Here is a 17,874-nt window from a genome sequence, read left to right as displayed (position 1 = left end):
TTCTTTGCGCAACAGCCCATGTTCTGCGTTCACTCCAGTGAGACAAGTGAAATAGCCTACATGTTTTTAAAGCTGTTTCATTGCCAGGCTATTTGCTACGATATTTACCTGCCTTCTGTTTTCATGGACAGAATCCACGTCATTCGTTATTGTTGCTTCAATCCTACCCACGTTATCTCTAGAGTTTGTAAATTTGTCAGTCAGTTTCAGCCTCTCCTCTACCTCCTCTACATACCCGTTGGGAAGTTTTGTTACATTTTGTTACACTTTAGAAGAGAAGACAAAGGGGGCCTCTGCAAGGATGTCATTGTGCAATGTGCTCAATTATGTAGGCTAGCTCCAGAGTAGGCTAATGACTGACGCCGCGAATATGGACACGACCGTTTATTATTATTGATAATCATTATTATTATTAGGAGGCCCCTCATTGGTTGAGGCCCCTGGGCTGAAGCCCAGGTAAGCCCCTGCATTAAGGCGCCAGTGCGGTAGCCTATATTTAAAAAAATCTTGCAATGACGCTTCCAGGGCTCCGTATTGAATTGTAGCCTCATTTTCTATCCGTGGGCCGTGGCAAAGCAAAAATCATTTCGATGCAAAAACACTTAATAAAGAAATAACTTCTTTGTAGCCAAAAACTCTGAAATGTATAAAACTGAACTGGCAGATATCACAGAAAAAAATATCCTGTGAACATCAAACAGCTTCAGAAGCACATCTCTGAATTTGGTGAAGCTCATCATCTGTTTTTTTTCTGTCTCAGCAGCAAATAGGCTAGCTAGCCTAGTTGTTTATCCTGCACGCACTGTAACTGTAGCACTTAAACTCTGAGCAAGACATGTCATGTAGATAGATAGATAGATAGATAGATAGATAGATACTTTATTGATCCCCAGGGGAAATTCAAGGTCTCAGTAGCATACAGACAACACACACACACATTCACTAACAGCAGAAAAAGTAATTAAAGTATATAATATAAAAACACAGTTAAGCAATAAGGACAGTAGAATATAAAGAATATACTAAATACACTAAAATACAAATTATAATAACTAACACTTAATCTAAATTAATTCTAAAAAACAGTATCCACATAGTGGTGATTAATCAATCAAGAGGCACTTGTAATGACTGAGGCAGGGACTGAGCCTGTGATTCTTTGTGCATAGTAAGGTAAGGTAAGGTGCTCTGTGTGAGTGAGTGTCATGGTGATAGGGCAATGGTGATATGGTCATGGTGATAGTGCAAATGAGTAAGTCCAACAGTGCAACAATGCAGAAATAAAGTCTATATATTTATATTCTATATATATATAACGTGCTAATGTGCTAATTTATCACGCAAACAGTGAGGCAGAAAGACAGTGGTAAAAAGTGGCTAGTGGACAGACAGTATCCAAACATGGGGGGGAGGCAGACAGACTATGCAGAGAAGTCTATCTCTCCTCTTCCGTTAAGTGAAGCATGTTGCCAGCGTATAGCCTACGTGACTCACAGTAGCTCAAACGATAAGTGCATTCTCTGTTGGAATAGTGATGACAGAAAACCGACATGGATAAATGTCCAAAGCATAGTTTCCCTTTATCTCATACGAATCGTGCATTCTTCGTTCATAGCAGAGAATGTCTAATAAGGGGAGAACTGCCACTCTCGGAAAACTTCCGGTTTCTGAACTGGTTGCAGTTCCTTCTGTGGTTCCACATGAGGGCGCTCGTCCACGAGTGCAGAATGCATGGAGGTCTATGGAGCTGTACCCCTCAAAATCCACTTTTCTCGGGATATCATTTTTTTCCAAGTCATTTGAATATTGTATTCGAAAGGGGAGGCAAAGAAAATACACTTGGTGGAGTATTTTATATCACTTAATTGTTCTTAAAAGACTTTCAAACGTGTCAATGACGTCGCTCATTAGCACAATGCTAGCGTGTTATGGGCAACAACGACCCAACCTGTAAGAAAACAAAAGGACATAAGTACTCGTTCATTCAACTTTTGACCTATAACCCATGTTGAAGTTATACAAACTACAATCAAATCTGAGATTTGTCAACGACAATCAGGTGAAAAAGACAATTTTAGCCGTCTAGCTTCATTGACTCCCATTTATTCTGCACTCATGGCGATCGCCCCCAGTGGAAATACAATGGGACTTAATACGGAGTGGCCAGGCTCTCCGTAGACGAGCTCTGTTCATAGTCTAGTTTATTATACTGATCTGACATGGATTTGCACTGAGTTGATTCTCAATCATACGGAACAAAATTGCGTTCCATATCAGTAAGGAACATGTCCTTTTCCTTTCCGATTCCGTATTTTACAGAACGGTTGGCAACCATGCATAAAAAAAACTATAGAAAAAGAATGATCCTCAATAGTTAGGTCCCCTGGGGATCAATAAAGTATCTATCTATCTATCTATCTATCTATCTATCAAATATGCTTCACCCAATGGGAAAATGCATAGATATATATACTGACAGTATATATATCTATGGGGAAAATGTAGAATAACCCCATACTGTCTTTCAAGAAGGCGCATTTTAGTGCAGGCGTTGGAAAGTATACCTGACCTGACGGACGAATTTTTTTTTTAGCACAAATGTGTTGATTATTTTATATAATCATTGTACCAAATGTTCAATGGTATAATTGTATAATTTATATCACAATTGCATAAGAAACTCTCACGTAAAATGTAACAAATAGCTATTACAATCAGGCACATCGTAAGACACCTTCGGGTCTTGAAAGACAGACATTTGCGCTTGGAACCCTGGGATCTTCCTTTCCAGCGAGGGCTCGTAATCTACAAACATGGGTAGGTGTATGTTTTTACAATTTTGTGCTTATTGGTGTGTTATGTATTGTTTTATTTAACTCTAAACGATAAAAGTAAAGCTTATGAGCTGCTGTTGCGTTTCAACTAAATGCTAACGCAAGAAGGATTGTGTTTTAAACGTTTTTTTCAAACAAACGTAACACAACGTGGAGCTCGGCCACGCCATTTTATGGCTAACGTTAAATCATGGTCGAATCAAGCGAGCGATAATCAAGTGTCGTTCATCCGATGCCTTCCAGTACCCCTCTTTCATAAACAAGTTTTTTTTTTTTATAAACGATAACAAGCAAGCGACACTTCACTTAAAATCTTAAAATGTAATGGACTAGCCTACTATTGATATTGTACGAGGCCGCATTTGCCTCGATTTTGGAACATTAGCATAGCATCTTTGATAAGTATGTTATTCACCAACATTGAGGGTAATGTTACAATGTTAGGGATATTGGTTCTGAACAGCACAAAGTATTTGGCGTAAATGTGACTTAGTCAATTGTTCCTTTAACAAAAGTGAACGATATTGATGAGGGAAATCTTTAAAGCTGTGTTGGCTTGTAAGAATGTCCGAATCAATCTTGTGAACAACGTTAGCTGTTGGATGTGTTGTATTGGAGTAGCTTGCCGTTTTCAATCTCGTACATCTCTGACGATTAAGGGATGTTGTGTTTCGCATCTTAACAGGCAAGTGTCGTGGTCTGCGTACCGCCAGAAAGCTGCGGAACCATCGCCGTGAACAGAAATGGCACGACAAGCAGTACAAAAAGGCCCATTTGGGTACCGCACTGAAGGCCAATCCCTTTGGTGGCGCGTCTCATGCCAAAGGCATTGTCCTTGAGAAAGTGTAAGTGAGGAGGTTCATGGCGTTAGAATTCTGTACATATTATGAAATACCATAAGTGTGAGGCTGTGTAAGAACTAACATGGTCTTCTCATCACAGTGGTGTTGAAGCTAAGCAGCCCAACTCTGCTATCAGGAAGTGTGTCAGGGTCCAGCTGATCAAGAATGGCAAAAAAATCACCGCTTTTGTTCCAAATGATGGTTGCTTGAACTTCATTGAGGTAAGTTAATATTCGATTTTCCCAAATATTCATGTCTGTTTGGGAAATCAGTGATTTTTTTTTTTACTCAGTTTAGCAAATGTTTACCTCTTAAATGCCATGTAATGTCCTGTGTCCATTTGTTTTTGTTTTTTTTCTGCTGGCCTGTCCTTCAACCCAGTGTTCCATCACAGATGTTCTACATTGCTTAGTTTCTATAACAGTGTAATTAGCTTGCTAATATAAGTGTAGATGGTGTGCTGGCAGACAACTCCCAAATTGGGATGTGTACTGTGTAATACAATAGGGTTGTGATTCAGGTATTGTAACCTTTGTTACAGTAATGATTTTTAGATTGTACACTGACTGTTCCTCAGTAACTTCAGATAAAAATAAAAAAATGTATACAATTATGGAGTTAAGTCTGCCATTTATATGAACTTTGCAGTTAAGAAGTTATATAATTGCGATTTTCCATTAAAAGCGCTTAAAGTAGCCACACAAAACTGGCAGAATGCTCATAAAGACACTGGATGTAGTACATTTCTCCAGGTGGCTGCATACATGCTCTTTTTGGGAACAACTGAAAAAACATTGGTGCTCAGAAAAAAAAATACTAAATGGACACAGGCCCCTGTCTGGACATTTCTTTGCTGTAAGTAAAGTTAAAGTTGACATCCTCACTTTCACTGTGTTTAGGAAAACGATGAAGTTCTTGTGGCAGGATTTGGTCGCAAGGGCCATGCCGTTGGTGATATCCCTGGTGTGCGATTCAAGGTGGTGAAAGTTGCCAATGTGTCACTCCTGGCCTTGTACAAAGGCAAGAAAGAGAGACCAAGATCATAAAGCACCTTTGAATACAATAAAGGTTTTTCAATTCTGAAGCCATGTGTTAAGTTTTCTTGTGTATCATTTTTAACAATGTGTAGTATTAAGGGTTAGCAGGTTTATTTTGTTGGGGCAATGAACTGATGTGTGTGAATATAATTCCTCGGCTCTTTGGCAACCATTCCATGCCAATCATTAAGACCGTTTTTGTAGAGCTCTGATTTTGGATGCTAACACCTGCAATCCACATACCTGCAAACTAGTCGCTTTTCGGCGAAATTCGCTGTTTTGAATCAAGATATGTCATTCACGTGAATCGTGAAGATTTTTGAGAGACAGTTGTTGATTTTATGCGAGAGTGATGGAGAGAGAAAATGACAAGACAGGCATGATTGGCTTCTCTATTTTTGCAGACCTACCTAGCAGTAGTTTCTGGGCGGGTTTTATCTCTCTGTTACGCATAGCCTGCCTGCAGCAGTGATATGAAAATAAAATTGAGTTCGGTATATGGAAGGCTGGCCCCATTGTGTTGCAAAACATGTAGCCATCTGTGAAGAGATTTGGCTTGCACTTCCCTCTAGCTGCTTGAAGCCAATTGACCACAACATTCCCTACTGTGTTCTTTTACTGAGATCAGACATGTATCTGGCTAGAGAACTATCCAATTTAAGCCAATTGCCAATTTAAGAATGCTTGGTTAAAGCAACACCAAAGAACTTTTCCTCTGTCGCACGCACGCTATTTGTTTATCCAGCACTGGCTTTGCAAGTAACAATGTCAGACAAGGTAGAATATGCTGATTTTATGAAATATGATGTATTGCAACATCAGATGCAAGTCATTTGTAGTTTCTTATGTCTCATTCCATCGAACTACAGATCTGCTACCCGATCTGGTAAACTTACATAGTGCGGTTATAGCCGATACAGGGCTGCGAAGCGAATGCAGAAGTGCCGTTTACCCTGTTACGAGTTGATTAACCACTGAAACGATTTTGGAAACATTATTTTAAGGTACAAAAAACGTTTTGGTGTTGCTTTAAGGCCAATTTAGTTTTACCAGAACCCCCACCATCAGCTTGCATTTGTGTAGCAGGGTTAACAAAGGTAGTTATTCAAAATAATGTGAAGGGTTCAAACTTCAGCATAGGAAGATGAAATTGACAAGACAAAAAATAAATTGTGAAACCGTATGAACAAAGGAAATATAAAGGTACTTAAACATTTCAAAACGGTGTTGGGGTATGTGCTTTGTACAACAAAACGTATGAGTGTATTAGGCTGAGACTGAAGAAAGAGACGGGGAAGAAAGTTTGACCTGGCCCTGAAATTGAGAGGCTCATCATTTTTTGGGAATGTCAAAAATGTAGAAATGGACTGAACAATAAAAGTGCGGAATAGCAAGTAGCAGAAAAAATCTGGCAAGAAATATCATGTGTATGCTGTAACTGGTTTAAAGGCATAAGACTTAAGAGTGCATGAGGGTGAAAAAGCTGATGTTTGCTTCATTGCGCTTCGTAACACGGTACATTAACACCAAAGATCCTTGATTACTAGCAGCTACAACCCTCACTGTTAACACTGCGCATTTCTCCCTCTAGGCTGAATCCCAAAGTGAGTCCTGAGGACTAAAGACTCAGACTTAATTGATCTCAGGTGCTAAGTGAGTGAATGTGTGAGGCCATGGGCATTTTGAGAGCTTTGATGGTAAATAAAGATGTTTCCATTGATTGTTTAAAAAGGGTATGAATTTTTTTGATTCCATGTTTCTACCACATTGTCTTACAACCTTTTGGCATGTGGCAGTGTAATTTTCAGGGCAAACATATTGGTCAAGAGAAAATCAACATTACATCAATTTTGCCAGGGGTATGAATAATTTTGGCATAAGTTATAACATGTAGATGTTATGACCACAGTCCATATTGTGTAGGAGGACTGCCTGTAAAAGAAGTCAGGTGGACAGCAGGCAAAGTGATATGATGGGAGCTGAGAGAGAGACAGGCTCATGCTGAAAAGTCAATTCCTCCCCTCCCCTTTTGTGTGGCATTGGATGGCCCTGGGGACAAAGGACCTTCTCAACCTGTCTGTTGAGCATGACTGGGACAGAGGTCTGCCACAGAACATGCTCCTCTGTTTATTGAGCGTGCTGTGTAGTGGGTGGTGGTCCTTGTCCATGATTGCCAGCATCCTGCTCGTGATCCGTTTCTCTGCAGTTGTTGTGAGTGACTCCAGCTCAATGGTTAACAACAGAGCCAGCTTTCCTCACCAGTCTGTTCAGTTGCCCAGCATCCCTCTTCTTAATGCTGCCTCCCCAGCACACCACAGCATAAAAGAGGACACTGGCAATGACTGACTGGTAAAACATCCAGAGGAGCTTACTGCAGACATTGAATGACCGCAGCCTCCTCAGGAAGTAAAGCCAACTCTGCCCTTTCTGATACAGTGCATCTGTGTTGGCTGACCAGACCAGTTTATTGTTCATGTGTATCCCCAGGTACTTATATGTGCTGACCACCTCCCCATTGACCCCTTCAATGTATACTGGCAGCATAAGGGCTTAGATCTCCTGAAATCCACCACCACCTCCTTGTTCTTTGTTAGGTTCAGCTGCAGATGGTTGAGACATGTACAGGGTGAACAGGAACGGTGAAAGCACAGTCCCCTGAGGCGCTCCGGTGCTGCTGATCACAGCCTCTGAGAAGCAGTCTTTCAGCCTGACCAACTGTGGTCTCTCCGTCAGGTAGTCTGTGATCCAGGATACCAGGTGAGCATCAACCCCCATCTGCACAAGCTTGTCCCAATCTGACAGGCTGATGACTCCATTCCATTAATTAATTTGAAACTGGATGCCTTCTGATACAACTTTGAACAAAAAGTTGGTTGCTTTTATGTTGCCTTGACAGTATGATTTTCAAAACTATTCAGTTAACGTCAAAACTCTTGAAAGATATGCCTCTGATTATTGTTTTAAGATTCTCAGAGTATAAACCTACTTAAAAAATGGTTTCCTAATTAGGGTTCTGTATGATTACATTATAAACATTTGAAGAACATTTGACCAGTACTTTTAAGACACACAGAGACAAATGGATGAATCTGGTTACAATGCCCTCTTCCCACCTAGGTTAAGGGTAAGAGCAAACTATAAAGATCATCACTACAAAGCACTGAACTTAAAAGTGAAGGCACTGAACTTAAAAGTGCTTGTCATTAGATTTCACTAAAACTTTAAAGCAACACAACGGTAATAATTGACATTTATGCCCCAGTCATCAAAAAACAAAACCACATTTTCATTGCCTACCCAATTTATAGCTAAAGCGATCAACAGCGATGCACATCAACAATGTCAGAGATGACATTCTTTATTATTATAAATCAGTGTATCATTAGATAAGTTTGAAGTCATTATTTTGGTAAAGTGTTGCTTTAAGGCTAAGTGTGAGAAATACATTTGTAAAGGCATGACTTCAAAACAATCCTGATGAATCCTGCCATCTAGTGGACACAGACTGTATCTAAGCTAACTGCTGATCACAAAGACAATATTGCTCAGCCCATGCAAACTGCTTGAGCTTTAGATAAGATTTGAGTAGATTAGAACTACTTTATTCATTCAGAAGGAAATTTGATTGTCATAGAGGAACATTTGGGGGAGATTAGCTTGCCACTGAAGGTATTCATCTACTCAAGAAGTCTATTTAGGGGATGAGAGTAGGGGGAAAGTTAAGTAGTACATGGGTCATAATCAGAAACAAGGGGTTACTAAATTTAGCATACACTAAACTTGACATTGTGTCAACACAAGGATAGATTATGTGCCCCCATTTGAAATGATTGTAGTCCTCCTCACAGGTCCTCTGTACTAAATATTCACTGAGAATCATGCTAATTGTAAGGTCAGTATTACTGCTGTATTGATCAGAATGGATGAGAGCCCCTCCTGTGATCTCTCTTAGTAACCGAAGTCTGAAAAAAAAAGTGTCACTGAAGATCAGTAGGCCAGCGGGGAAGAGGGGGGAAGTGCCCTGGGTCTGTCTCGTGATCAGTTATTTATAGGCATGAAGCAATATTTATATCTCAGTGTCCAGTAAGTGCTATCATTCAGAACCCCACTAAAGGACACAACAGAAACGCTGCTTGCTGATGATCGGTAATATAAAATGATAAGATATTTTAGTTAAAAAGGGTTACCTGTCTGGTTTATTCTTAGAAGAATTGACAAAGAGGGGAACTGTCTGTATGTCTGAAATGTGTGGCTTTGCCAATATTCAGACATGTCTCAGTATTCATCTTCTATTCAAGTGTTCAGTACAATGATCAGTGAAATGTTTGTGTAAGTAATATATTGTTTGTATAAGTAATATATAATAATATCAAATACATGTGCCACCTTAGGTAATTTGATAACATGCACTCTTTATTTGCTAACATTTGTCTCTTTACCAACCACTGTTCTTCAAATTCTATACAGTAGAGATCACCTGCATTCACATAAAGCTGGACATTGAGCAAGAAAGAGACAGATGGACATGGAATCATCAGCATTGATCCTGGATGAGGATATAGCCACACAGTTTGGGATTGAACAGAGCCTACTGGAGCACAGCAAACAAACGGACTTACAGGGATACTCTGGGAGTGCACATAGGTAGTGTCATCTAGAGAGAGATTTTGCTTCTTGAATTAAATATTTGAGGTAGGAAGAAAGAAAAGCAAATATATATAGTATAGTAAATATTGGTGGCAAAATAACAATTACAGCTAATAAATCTCAAATGTCAGTTAAGGAATTAAAGGCATGTCCATTGTTTTTTTAATATTATTATTATTATTTCAGGTGAGATCCACAACCATGTGGGTATTTAAAACTGAATAAAGGCAAGGTGTACTGAACACCACCCAATTAATAGATAAGTTACATCACAAATTAAATCGTAGGTGCATGTGTGTGTGAAGAATTAGAATAGTGAGACATTTCAAACATAGGGACAAAGTAATCATTGTATTATAATAATGTGTTTTATTTACGTAGCACTGTTCAAGTATATAGTGAGCACAAAGTCCTTTACACAGAGGAAGATAAAACAAACAAACAACTAGGGGTCATGTCTGGCTGAGATGGGTTTTGGTGTGATATAAGGTAGACTGTTGCATCTTTGAGGCATTGTAGACCCATATGGGCTTTAATGACATGCCATCTCCAATTGACATTAGAAATGTGGTCAAAATGTCACATGACGTTAACTGACAATTACTTTTGGGTTTGTTTTGATAATTGAATTTGTTCTTTCCAATTGCTCTTCATAGTTAATATGTACTTGATGTTGGCTTGTGTTCACAACAATCTTTCAATCCGTCTTCACACATAACAGCTGGCATTGAATGTTGCAAACTGCTTGATACCTTCATTATCTATCAACATCATTTTGCTTTTCACAGGATTATTCAACAGCCTTCTAAACTGGACAGAGTCCTTACTGCCATTAGAACAGGTATGAGTGAAACTTGACAGAATGCACAGGTGCACACATTACTCAGGGCATACTGAAACCTGTATTTCTCTGCATTAGGTGATGAGGTGGTTCTCCGCAATCTGACAACCCACCAGAAAGCCTTTTCTGATGCAGACAACAGAGGCTGGGTGGCTTTACATGAGGCAGCCAGTCAGAGTAACTACACACTCCTAGAAATCACTTTTGCAGGTTTGTTTCAAACCTGTAACATCCACTGACACTGAACTGCAACACTGCCGAACTCCATGGCAGGTCTATCGGTTGGCACAAGTGTAATAGCATTGAGCAATCAGTTTACCAGGCTAATGTCTGAACTGTGTGTCTTAAAGCTTCCCCGAGGGATGCAATACACAAGCGCACGTACAAGGGAGAGACACCCCTCTTCCTGTCTGTGGAGAAGGGTCTGATCGAGAATGCTTCTTTTCTCCTGGACAAGGGCAGCTGTTCCAATGTTTTCGATAATGAAGAGACGACACTACTTGTCACAGGTAAATAAAAGTATCCTAATGTATACAAATGAATTACAGGGTGGTCAAACCTTTCTCTCTTGAGTCTGACTCTTGACATATCCTGTGGATTAGCCATACATATTGTGGCGTCTCTCCCCTCCCTTGTTCACTCTGCGTTGTGTATTGTGGAATAATGGACGCTACAACCGACCTTAGTTTGGCTGTTTATTGCTCTCTACCTCTCTGAAGCATGAAAGATGAAAGAGCAGGGATCGAGCAGGCAGGAATCGAGCAGGACACATCAGCTCCTGCCAACAAACAGATAAACCACAATCAACAGACATTTACAATATACAGCGGGGAAAATAAGTATTGAACACATCAACATTTTGTTTCAGTAAGTATACTTCCAGTGAGGCTATTCGCATAACATTTTCACCAGACATTAGTATATGGTAATCTACACATATAACAAAATCCAAACATTAATGTCCATAAGTAGAGTTATGAGTAAAAAAGTGGAATGGCATAGGAAAAAAGTATGTCTGGTGAAAATTGAATGCGAAAAGCCTCACTGGAAGTATACTTACTGAAAAAAATGTTGACGTGTTCAATACTTATTTTCCCCGTTGTTTTCATGACATTTTATTCACACTGATAGCAGCCAGTACTGCACACTCTGCAACTTTCTAATGAGTACACACAGCACTCAAAAAATCCTCCATAAATGCATGTTAGTTTGTAACGCCAATATGGCAGTTGCCTACATACTATCTTGCCCACAATTCAACATGTGAATACATTGTGCCAATCATGTGGTGTGTTGTTAATACATCATACCAATCATGTGTTGTGATCTCACCGCTGGAGCAAGGTTGGTGTCGTGAAGCCTTGCGCACGAGCATTTCTGACGAAATAGATGCCCGATAAGTGCCCAAAAAGTGTTACAATATGGTCGCCGAGTGGAGGGACTTGCCTAAAAGGACTTTTCTGCAGCGTGAGAGAAACTTTTAATATTGTGCACCGGGGCAGGAGATAAAAAACGTAACCCGTGTATAATGGGCATAACATAAGTAGACAGTTTGCATTAGGAAAAATGCACAAAATACAAGTGATGAATATGCATAAAAAAAAGGCAGAGATGGCACGTTTAATATGACACCACATGCCTCTGCCATGGGACAGTTGCAAAAGAGGCAGAGTAGGGGGCTACATCAAAACTAAAGTGGTCTCAACCTGAGAAACAACTACTGTCACACCCACGCCACACCCCCTTCTACTCTACCCTATGAAGGTATTTGGTGCAAAACTCTTGAGCATTTTGTGGCAATAGATTTTGTACCTGTAGCCAAAAGCCACAGATGTGTATCAGTAAATTTGAACACCTGTATTTACAGCACACCTGTATTTGCAAATGCGAGAGCATGAACAAAATGACTGTGTACACTTGTAAACGTTTATGTGACGAGCTGAGTCTGTAGAATTCTTTCTTCCAAATGCATTTATTCAATCTATGGGTCTGACCATTTTCTCTCACGCACACCAGTCAGTAGCTACAACTGCTTGAATCTGCCGCTAGGAGTCTCAAATGCTGATTTCCATGCTCTCATTTTTGCACCACATGTGATTGAGATAAATGGTGCAAAAGTGATTCGTACCCGTAGCTTTGATTTGTATCTGTAGAGCTAGGGGACGGGCACTCGATTTTTAGACACAGTGACGTTAGGCATTTAAAATGAGACATAGGCTACCTACGGTACTCTGCAGATCAACCGCTCCGTAAAAAACGGAATCATCCCGTATTTGAAAAGAAAAAGATGTGTTCCGTATTGAACTGATACGGAACGCATTTTGTTCCGTATTTTTGAGAATCGAATCCATCCTGCTGTCATTCATCTCTCTCAGTTTGTCTGTCATCACTATCCCAACAGAGAATGCACTTATCGTTTGAGTCACATAGACTATTATGCTGATAGCAGTGTGAGATGAAATGTCTTGTTCTGAGTTTTACAGTGCATCAGAGCTAGCCTACTTGTTGCTGAGACAGAAAAAAGCCAGAGAAAATATTTCCTTCACCAAATTCAGTTGTGCTTCTGTGTTTCTAAAGGATGTTCACAAGATGTTTTTTTTATTATAGCCTACATTTCAGAGCTGTTTGGTTTGAGTAGAATATACTGAAGGCTACAAACAGTCATTTCATTATTAAGTGTATTTGCATCAAAATTATCCTTTTTTTGCAACAGAAAGAAAATGAGTAGTACATTAATCCAGCTCTAGAGGCGTCATTGCAAGAATTGTTTTTTATATATTGGGAGAATGTGCACTCGTTTGACCAAATTCTGATGCACTTCTCCTAGATCAGTGTTTCTCAAAGTGTGGTTACTGCCTATGTAAGCTATGCTAATTTAAATCATATGAATCCTCTGACACAATAAGCAAGGTGCAAAGACAATTAGCAAGGTGGTTCAGTGAGTAGGCCTATTGTGACTATTAGTTAGGTGGTGCGTGAGGTTTTTTTACTGGTTAAGTGGTCCTTGGTCTGAAAAAACACTGAACTTTGAGAAACACTGTCCTAGATAGTTGATCAAAATCATGTCAAAATTAGAGGACATGATGTCAAGATGTTGTTGATGTTGAATAGTGAGGGGATTGTTGATATGTTGATATGTTGATGTTGAATAGTGAGGGGATTGTTGATATGTTGAAATGTGTCAGACTGGTGACACAATTATTTTAAATATCTCGCTGAATAAACAGGAAATGTGTGAAAGACGCAATGCATTAGCTAATTTGGCTGAAACAACAGGTTATTGATTATTATGGTAATGATGATATTCACATGTCCAAATGCATGTCTGGCATAGCGCCACCATCGAATCGATAGCAAAAAATTGGCACACACTTCAGAACTGTAGGTGCTCGGGCCTGCCATCGCTGCTTGCAGCTACATTAATAATCCGTACAGAAACAATAGGGCTTTGCACTGGTGTGTAGGCCATTTGAGTACAGAGGACTCTTTGTTATGTTCCAGTTTGAGATGATTCAGGCTTTGTGACACGTCTGATGCTGGAAGTAGCCATCAGAAGATCGGTACACTGTGGTCATGTACATGGTCAGCAACAATAGTCTGGTAGGCTGTGGCACTTAAATGATGCAACACTGGTACTAAGGGGCACAAAGTGTAGCAAGAAAATACCCCCCCCCCCCCCCCAATTTCATCACCACCAGCCTTAACTATTGATAAAAGGATAGGATGGATGCATGCTTTCATGTCATTTACACAAAATTCTGACTCCATCCGACTCACTAGACCAAGCAACATTTCACCAATCATCTGTTGTTCAAATTTTGTTGAGCCTGTGCAAATTGTAGCCGCAGTTTCCTGTTATTTTAGTGACTACTGCCTTTCTATCAACTTCAACCAGTCTGGCCTCTCTCTTCCGATTTCTGGCATCAACCTCTGCCATTTTTGCCCAACTTTCTCTGTAAACTCTAGAGATGTTTGTGCATGAAAATCCCAGTAGATCAGCAGTTTTTGAAATACTCAGACCAGCCTGTCCGGCACCAACAACCATAGCACATTGTCAGTTTGAACTTCAGCAGATCGTTTTGACCATGCCTACCTAAATGCATTCAGTTGCTGCCATGTAATTAACTGAATATATACCGTAGGTGTTGAGGGCAGTTGAACATGTAAAGTGGCCGGTGAGTGTATAGCACCTAATGGTGCCTAAAAGTTTTGAATTACATACGTAAAACATTATTTTCAGCCTTTTAATTGGTCATATAATGTGCTTTCTCAGCCATACGAAACAACAATCATGACATGATGAAAATGTTACTCTGTATGGGTGCCAACGTTAACCAAGAGGGAGCAAACCAAAGGACTGCGCTGCATGAGGCTGCCCGGCTGGGAAAACAGGATTTTGTGGAGCAGCTATTGAAGGCTGGTGCATGGCCTGACCCCCACAGTGCCTATGGGCTCACTCCTCTGGCTCTTGCAGCTCAGATTGGACACATGGGCATTGTCCACACATTGCTGAAAAGAGGTGAGCTCAATTGCATTTACATCAAGTACCAAGTCTAAACTTAATTGCAAAAATACACAATAGCATGTATATTATTAAGAGAACTGACATGGTCCTGGATAATTGTGCTTGCTAGGGGCTGATGTTAAGTCCCAAGCACAGGACAGTGCCTCTATATTATTTGAAGCTGCAGCATCTGGAAATGCAGAAGTAATCTCCCTCCTACTAAAATATGGGGCAGATCCTGATGTGCCCAAACACACAGGGCATCTACCCATTCATAGAGTGGCTCATCGTGGACATGTGGCGTGAGTAGCACTTCTTAAGTACTTATGCTCAGCTCAGGAATCTTTCTACTTGTATTATTCAAGATAAACATAAATATGCACACATTAGCCTATGCATTGTAATCACAGGCAGATCAGCCAGGCCAAAATGTATTACATGGTTGACATAAAATCTCAATTAGAACTGACTACCAACAGAAGCACCAAATGTACTTTCATCTACAGGGCACTGGCTCTCCTTATCCCTGTGACAACGTTTGAGGCCGTGGATGATAGCGGCATAAGCCCTCTGCACTCTGCAGCTGCTGGGGGCCAGACACAATGCTTGGAGATGTTGTTGTCTGCTGGCTACGACCCCAATTTCATGCTCCACCCCTGGGTGCGCCGTAATTATGATGACCAGCGCAAGTCTGCCCTCTACTTTGCAGTGTCCAATGAGGACCTACGCTCTGTAGAAATTCTGTTAGAGGCTGGCGCTATGCCCAACCAAGACCCTGTGAAGTGTCTGCATGTAGCATTACGGACGGGTAACCATGACTTGATCAACCTGCTGCTCCGCTATGGTGCTAATGTCAACTACGTCTCACGTGTCAATCCCACACATTATCCCACGGCACTGCAGCATGCTCTCAAGGATGAGCTCCTCCTGAGAATGCTGTTCAATTATGGCTATGATGTGAAGCGATGCTTTGACTGCCCCTATGGCCAAGGGTCCCATGTGCCTCCTGACTATGAGGGCTGGAGCAACACGGTCATCAAGGACACCATGGTAAGTGGCAGAGAGGGAGGATCAATGCAGGTTGTTTATCTTATTAGGCAGCTTAAGTATTGCATTATCTCTGACTGGAACATGTTTGCATTCTCTCACTCCTCACAGTTTTGTGAAGTGATCACATTGCACTGTCTAAAGCATCTGACTGGACATGTAGTGCGCGTCATGATGGATTATGTTGACCATGCCACCTTCTGCTCCAAACTCAAGGCTGCTCTGGTGGAAAACAAAGAATGGCCAGATATCTGTCAGATTCAAGGTGAGTAATGATTACTCCTTTAGGAGTAATGCAGCAAACAGGTATGTTTTTAAACGCTCTTTTCCACTCCTCCTGCTCAGCCATTCTTGATATGGTGGCTCCTCTTTGTCACAAGCGTCCGAAATTTAAATCTCAAGTCTGGTTAGATGATGCCTCCCGCTCACTCAGGCAGGCCTGCCGGAGAGCTGAAAGGAAATGGCTAAAAGACCGTCTTACAGTCTCCCATGACATTTTTAAATCTACTTTAGCATCCTTCCAGGCAGCCGCCAAAGCAGCCAGAGCTAAATACTTCTCTGATATTATTAATCAACATGCTAACAGACCCAAAATTCTGTTTCACACTATTAATCAAATCACCAACCCTCCACTCTCACCTGCTCCCTTCACAAGTGCTGATGCTTATGAGAAATTTAAGAAATTTTTCATTGATAAAATCGAAAACATCAGAGCACTGTTCTCTCCCCCTCCTCTGCCTTCCCCCCCAGTTAAGGTGTCTTCAGGCCCTTTATTTACTTTCAGTCACTTTGCTGATGTATCACTAGCAGATCTCAAGGACATAGTCCTCTGTATGAAACCCACATCTTCCTCTGGTGATGTTGTCCCCTCTCCTATCTTGAAAGATGCCTTTGATGTGTTGGGCCCTTCCATACAGCTAGTTATCAACTCCTGTTTGACATCTGGTGCTGTCCCTGCCTGCTTTAAGCATGCGGTGGTCCAACCCCTGCTTAAAAAGCCCAACCTGGATGCAAATTCTTTGAATAATTACCGCCCCATCTCTAAACTACCTTTCCTTTCCAAGGTACTGGAGAAAGTAGTGCTGGCTAGAAAGATGTGTAGCTGGTTAATTTCATTTAAATTATTAGAATTCGGAGAGAAGCTTATTCTCATTGAACATTCCAGAAAATGTGAGGCCCCTTCAACACCTGTGCCGGCTGAGAATCAGGAACTGCCTTGGCCGCTTGCGTCTCCGAGCACCTGTCTTCATGAGCTTCCTCCCTCTGCCAGATCGTCTTAAGGAATACATCTTGTACCGTGAATATGATCTCTACGGACAAAGAAACAAGATGAGGCATGTGACATGAAGTCCTGAGATTGACTGTTTAGCTGTTTGGTGTTTGAATTGCTACCAGAACAAATGCACTTTTTGTTTCCCATGAATTTACAAAAGCATTGGCAACACAAGATGTGACATGCCTATTGAAGGTCAAACTGCTCTTAAAATATTTGCAAATGTAGGCAAAATTTTAATAGCTAACATTTGCTATGGTGATTTAAAAGTTATTTATTTTAACATTTGCTTTTAATTGACAGAATAGTGGAAAGCAAACAGAGCAGGACAGTTTATGGGGAGGCTATATTGAGAAATGACCCACATCGGGCTAAAATCCAGGTCCTCATGGGTACTCGCTCATGCCTGTATAGTAAGGGACACCATTGCTATTGCAGTGCCATAGCTCTTTTAAATATTTCCTTGTACTCAATGTGCTCTAATTCTCAACATTTTGAAATTGGCTAATTTTGCGATGTGTCTAAACATACAATGTTTGGTAAACCAAGGCAAGATTCTTAATTGTTTACAAAGTGATTTTAGTGAACTATTACTGAAATTGTATTTGACTGTTCATAGTGTTTTGTTGATTGTTTACATTACATTCTGCTACAGCGATACTGGAACAAGCACTGCAGCACTTTCTTATGCAAGGCAAGTTATCTTCGAAAAAGCACCTTTTGTGCAATGTTTGTTGCAGTGTCTCTGTGTTTCTAGGCAACCATTCCGCATGAAAACATCAAAACATATTTCCAACATCAAAACATATTTCCTGAATTATTATTTATGAATAAATCATTATATTATCA

At 40.5% G+C, this 17,874-nt stretch overlaps 3 protein-coding genes across 6 annotated transcripts in view; 2 read left to right on the top strand and 1 right to left on the bottom strand.

The window, feature by feature from the left end:
* Window positions 1-9,127, bottom strand: part of LOC121707452 — a 19,461-nt gene extending 10,334 nt beyond the window's left edge. The window contains 1 exon segment of the mRNA XM_042090054.1: window positions 9,118-9,127. The gene's annotated coding sequence lies outside the window, so the exon portion shown is untranslated.
* rps23 (ribosomal protein S23) lies at window positions 2,709-4,760 on the top strand. The gene is made up of 4 exons (XM_042090074.1): window positions 2,709-2,817; window positions 3,520-3,679; window positions 3,777-3,897; window positions 4,576-4,760. The coding sequence occupies exons 1-4, from the start codon at window positions 2,814-2,816 to the stop codon at window positions 4,720-4,722; spliced, it is 432 nt and encodes a 143-aa protein (XP_041946008.1). The 5' UTR covers window positions 2,709-2,813; the 3' UTR covers window positions 4,723-4,760.
* Window positions 8,801-17,874, top strand: asb14a (ankyrin repeat and SOCS box containing 14a). Of its 4 annotated transcripts, none has more exons than XM_042090021.1 (10): window positions 8,801-8,859; window positions 9,184-9,357; window positions 10,149-10,201; window positions 10,280-10,411; window positions 10,552-10,710; window positions 14,475-14,720; window positions 14,836-15,007; window positions 15,212-15,755; window positions 15,864-16,017; window positions 16,918-17,874. In XM_042090021.1, the coding sequence occupies exons 2-10, from the start codon at window positions 9,233-9,235 to the stop codon at window positions 17,097-17,099; spliced, it is 1,767 nt and encodes a 588-aa protein (XP_041945955.1). In that variant the 5' UTR covers window positions 8,801-8,859; window positions 9,184-9,232; the 3' UTR covers window positions 17,100-17,874. The 4 variants fall into 4 exon arrangements, with proteins under 4 accessions (XP_041945955.1, XP_041945954.1, XP_041945953.1 ...); XM_042090020.1 differs by having other exon boundaries at window positions 8,802-8,859; window positions 9,181-9,357; XM_042090019.1 differs by lacking the exon at window positions 8,801-8,859 and adding an exon at window positions 8,881-9,042 and having other exon boundaries at window positions 9,181-9,357.

Source organism: Alosa sapidissima, chromosome 4 (assembly GCF_018492685.1).
Source record: "Alosa sapidissima isolate fAloSap1 chromosome 4, fAloSap1.pri, whole genome shotgun sequence".
NCBI classification, from domain to species: Eukaryota; Metazoa; Chordata; class Actinopteri; order Clupeiformes; family Clupeidae; genus Alosa; species Alosa sapidissima.
This window is presented reverse-complemented; position numbering and strand designations above follow the sequence as displayed.